Source organism: Montipora capricornis, chromosome 8 (assembly GCF_036669925.1).
Source record: "Montipora capricornis isolate CH-2021 chromosome 8, ASM3666992v2, whole genome shotgun sequence".
NCBI lineage: Eukaryota > Metazoa > Cnidaria > Anthozoa > Scleractinia > Acroporidae > Montipora > Montipora capricornis.
The window spans coordinates 52,224,481-52,229,480 of NC_090890.1; the positions used below are offsets into that span (position 1 = coordinate 52,224,481).

Here is a 5,000-nt window from a genome sequence, read left to right on the forward strand (position 1 = left end):
ACCTCTCTTCGTACTCCGTTCCACGCTGGCATCCAGGTTTCGTACAAAGAAGTCGCCGTCAAACCTAAATTTGTCATACATATGGTTAAAACGAGGTTTCTTTATAATAAATTTGCTAGCTTTGATACAAAAACAAAAGTAATCGCGTCGAAGCGTAATTTTCAAATAATGAGATCATGAAACCTACCCAAGGGAACTCATTTCAGCAATAAGGGCATTTCTTAAGCTGTCCGTCGATTCGTTAATAGTCGCCTCTTGTTTTTCAGCGGCACGTTTTCCGCCTTTGACCTTTTTGGCACGGGTTTTGCCTTTGCCTTGGCCTTTAGTGTCTTTGCCCATTGTAATTGTGTCGACGTCCTGAATTCCACTCGACTGAGCGATAGAAAAAACGTGTTGCAATGCGATGCTTTTCCCGGGAAATCTTCGTCTATTGTCACAGACGGTAGGAGGTCCTGTCGTTCCATTGGTTTGCGGTTTTATCAGGCGAGATAATCTCCAGGCGTGGCGCGAGTTGATTACGAACCTTTACAAGCGAAAATCTCGCATATGATTTTGAGAGGAATACATCCACTTTGACCGAATTTATAGGGTATGCAGATTTGGCGGATTGTCGTGAAATTTCGCCAGAACATTCCAGAGATAATGACAAACAAAAGTGGGTCGGGGAATTTTGATGGTTAACATATTTTTCGCGTGGCGTCCATTTACGCAACATGTCTCGCACATTTTTAGCTACTCCAACTTTAGACTTGGATATCTAGACAACCAATCAGAATATCGAAAAAGCCCGACACTCTTTTGTTGATTGATGCCTTGTGAATAAGAATGTGCAGCCATTTTGCTCGTACTTTGGAATCCGATAGGCGATAAATTCAATAGAAGAACCCTCGGTCGTTTCACGCCTTACCGGCTTCTGACACTTCCTGAAAGAAAACGTCGCTAAAATTGTATTTTTTTCGTCAAGTACATTTATTAAGCTTTCTAATGATATATAGTTTGTTGGGGTTTTATCTAAACTGGCGCGCGTACAATGTTTTTGGCGAAGGGCACCCGCGAAGGTGGGAAGTAACCGTAAGCTCTCTAGTTTTCCAATTCCGAGGCGCTTGTTGTTCTCAATGGACTTTTTACTCTCAAGGAGAGATTTCACAATTTCTCGTCGAGGCGGTCCATTGCCCTTCAATGATTTCTTTACAAACGCAATGTTGAATTTTCAACCAATTTCTTGAATTATTTTGGACATATTCTTTAGGATATTCTTCAAGTAACATGTCTTCTAGCAGTTTGTTTACAGACCCATGAACTCTATCAAAAGCTGCTTCCCGAGATCTTAGTTCTTGGTCAAGTTTAGCTACTGATGTTTCTAGTGCTTTAATTTTGTTCTTCTGCTCTTGGAGCTTCATCTTTTCGTCCGGATGGCTAGTTAATTTGCCACAGAAAAATACAGACTCGCACTTTTCCATCTGACAACTGCGAACAGTATGATTGCGGTAATATGGCAGTTACTACATCGTTGGCCGGAGAGATTATTTCCTGAAGCAGCCTCCTTGATTCTTCGGTAACAGTCTTCGAGCGCTTTTCGTTTATCAGCCGCTTCAGCAAGTTTTTCCTCTATAGCATGGCGTTTTTCTTGGATGAATCTCTCTCCAGGAGATAGTAATTTTCGTCTAATTGTTGGGCGCGAGATGCTGGCTTCACGTTGAGACGTTTGTGGTTCTTGTTCAACGCCTGACTCGCCAACACAAAGGGCAGTTTTTTTTCTTACTGGCGATTTAGAAGCTGGACTTTTTTCAGAGGATAAGGGGAACATACTTTTCGGTCTTTCGAGGTTTCGAACGGGCGTTTTAAGTCGGCTAGCCATATTGAGAATGAGTCTTTTGTGTCCTTCAGGGATGCCAGTCAGATCGTTTTCGGTAAGATATCTTGCGCTGGTTGTTGAGGTGAAACCGTTACTTCGTAATTCAGAGGCATATATTAATAAATCTTCATCCACTTCTCTGAGGAAGTCCTCGATGCTTTTCGGCTCTACATATATATCAGAAGGGATTTTTGCTGATTTTCCTTAGATTTCTTGAGAGCGCTGACAGTGAATTAATCCACAAGATCACCGAGGGAACTTCACATTTGGGCGGGAAAACTTGAAAGTTTGACACCTGAAACTCGTGCGTTTGACGTCACGTGAAAACATGTTTTGAGCGCGTGCGTTCACGGGTAGATGCAATCGACGGTACATGAGGAAAAAAAGTTGTCTCAGCTAGAAGGGCTAGTTGGGCCACCCTTCTTGCTACGGTAAAGTCACCCTCCTAGTCGGGCGAACGTTTTTCCATGTACAAAACTGGCTCGCCTAGCGGGTCAAGGCAAGATAAGGAAATCATGTGCGTGTGCTGACTTCCTAGTCTCCTCATGATCGAAACTGAGTTGGGCAGCTGTTGACTCGAGCAAAAGGTTTAATTCTTTTCTCACAAATATATACGCTTGCTAAAGTTGACTCAGCTTGGAGGGTGACCCTCTTACCTGGGACAACTTTTCTCCATATTACCTTGGGGGCCGTATTTTTTTCATTCTCTATTATGCAAAAACCGTGGATAATTAATTGTTTTGGCTTTTAATTCTAAGATGACTACCAGGACCCATTATATGTATGTTACTTAAGAAAATGGAACTCAATAAATATCTCTCAAATATCTTTCTCCCACCATGGAGCAGATTTGCCAAACTGTTTCACTACGAGAATGATGCCTGTCCTTTCAGCGTGTACTGGGCAGCCTCATAAGCAGTTTCCTGCATTAACCCTTCATTATTATGATATTGGCTTGGTGTTGCTGCAAAAGAAGCCTTGATGTTCCCACTAAAAGAGAATTTCATGCAACTGATCAAGGAATGCCCTTTCAGAACTGAAATATTTAACGACGTTGTTTGAAATGATATTTGAAATGGTATTTGAGATATGATACATACGTGTCATTTGTGGAGGTACAAGTTTCTAATACAACACCATTATTAAAACTTTGAACTTCCAATTTTGTTGGATATACATCTCCAATCTCGATATAATTATTTCTTTACAGTTACTGTAACCTTAAGAACTTGTCTTCATACATGTATTTACTGGCAGGGATGACAAAGATAGTCTATCGGCTTTCCTTCTTGAACTTTTACACAGCCCAGTGGGCTGAGTGAATTTAATTAGGGACTGCTTTAAGTGCAAAGGGTTTTCGTTGTGTCTTTCTGTATCATGTAGGCACTTGCTTGTTTTTTCTTTGTCAATCACTCTATTATTTATGGTTGTAAAAGGGATTTAAAGAAGTGTACTTATTGCAAATGTCAAGGGCTTTACTTATCACAATCATTCCAGTGCTAAACTTTCATTTTAATTTTCTTGTTGGTTAATATTGTGATGAACCAAATTTTAATCTGTAGGACCACATGCTGGTTTGTTGCGAAGCGGTCGTGGTATTGAAGACAGCTTTGGAGAGGTAGTTAACATTCTGACTTCTATCCAATTTATATTGTCCTTTTGTTATTACTTCTTCATGATAAAGTTTTGATCAAAAGAGTGTGTAGCATTACTTTACACAATTTACTCTGGAGTAAATTGTTCAAGGGCATTTGTTGAATTGTAGATAGTACATCACAATTTCACACTATACAGTCAAGTTCATTCACTGTAAGAATCCACCTTGAAGTGTCACTTACAGTTAAATCAGCTATGATGCGCTAAGAACTATTATTATATGACTAGCTCCGTGAGCGGGCAAGATGAACCAAATCGCGCGCTCTGATTGGCTACCCGAGCGGGCAAGATGGAGCGATACTGCCCGCTCGGGATTTCTCGCTTGGTCCCGCAAGATCAAAGATCATTTTTGGTGTTTTAAGTCATATAATAAATCCTTTATTGACCAAGATTGTTCGGTCAAGATGACTGAATATTGGCCTCGTTCTTTTTTTGCGTGTTTATGGACCTCGACTTCGTCTCGGTCCATAAACACGCAAAAAAAGAACTTGGCCAATATCCAGTCATCTTGACCTCACGCTTGGTCAATAACCCATACTTATTGTTCTTGTTATACTTTTCTTGTCCTTTATAACATAAGTGGAAGCGTAACAAACTACAAACTGGTAACCGTGTGATCTGACAGAGTCATAATGCAAGGTCAGAATAACACCGTCCAGAAGTGTTCACATACTGCCATGCACTGGGAAAGATAAATTGATTTTGATTTGCCTTTCGCGTGCAACATCTTTATATGTAGCAATCAATGAGGGATGTACTGTTTCTGAAGGTAGTTACCTCCACATTCCACAAACTTGCAGGACATCGGTGAGCCAGTCAGTCAGGCTTGAAGAACAACATTAATGTAAAGGCTGTACTTAACCCCCAATGGTGTTATATCAGTCGGATCTCCCGCTCAATTTTATCTACTACTTATTGATTACACAATTCATTTCCTTCCCCTCTCCTTCTACTAATTTTTTGCTTAATTTCGTGCAGAAAGGAAGAGCTGTTCTTTTTGGAAATGAAAAAAGCATATTTGATCAGTTTCAAGAGGATAAATCGGAAAGGAAATTTTCAAAAGAAAAGGCAGTCACACTGGTTATTCTTCTGAGAGCCAAGAGGTAATGTACTGGGATTTACATAACTCTATTGTATCTGGGAAGTGTTATTTCTTCAAGTTATTTCTCATCTGCTGTTCTCAAGACCCTAATATGAATATTTATTAAGAAGTAAACTACGGATATCAGATTTTTAGCGTTTTCATTGGCTGGCCGGGCACAGGCTATCAGTTCATATACCTGCTGTACCTAATATGTCAAGGAACGCGTCAGCAATAAAGCGAGTTGAAAACATTTTTGCATCTCTGAGAAAAAATGGCCGACAAAAGCCGTTTTGGACCGCAATTGACCGAGGCAGAAAGCGATGCTTTAGTCGACAATGTTGTTGGTCCTGGAGTTTTAATAAAACGATTATTCCACTCGGGCTTGCTGGATATAAAATGATTATA

The 5,000-nt window shown here is 40.3% G+C and overlaps 2 protein-coding genes across 2 annotated transcripts in view; one reads left to right on the forward strand and one right to left on the reverse strand.

The window, feature by feature from the left end:
- The window catches only part of LOC138059863 (uncharacterized), a 4,914-nt gene extending 4,505 nt beyond the window's left edge, over nucleotides 1-409 (reverse strand). Inside the window, exon 1 of the mRNA XM_068905506.1 lies at nucleotides 1-409. This exon is cut by the window's left edge and continues 57 nt beyond it. Coding sequence (XP_068761607.1) covers nucleotides 1-81 — 81 coding nt within the window. The 5' untranslated portion in view covers nucleotides 82-409.
- The window catches only part of LOC138014125 (uncharacterized), a 62,200-nt gene that overhangs the window by 32,883 nt on the left and 24,317 nt on the right, over nucleotides 1-5,000 (forward strand). Inside the window, exons 4-5 of the mRNA XM_068861149.1 lie at nucleotides 3,418-3,473; nucleotides 4,490-4,614. Coding sequence (XP_068717250.1) covers nucleotides 3,418-3,473; nucleotides 4,490-4,614 — 181 coding nt within the window. The remainder of the gene's footprint in view (nucleotides 1-3,417; nucleotides 3,474-4,489; nucleotides 4,615-5,000) is intronic.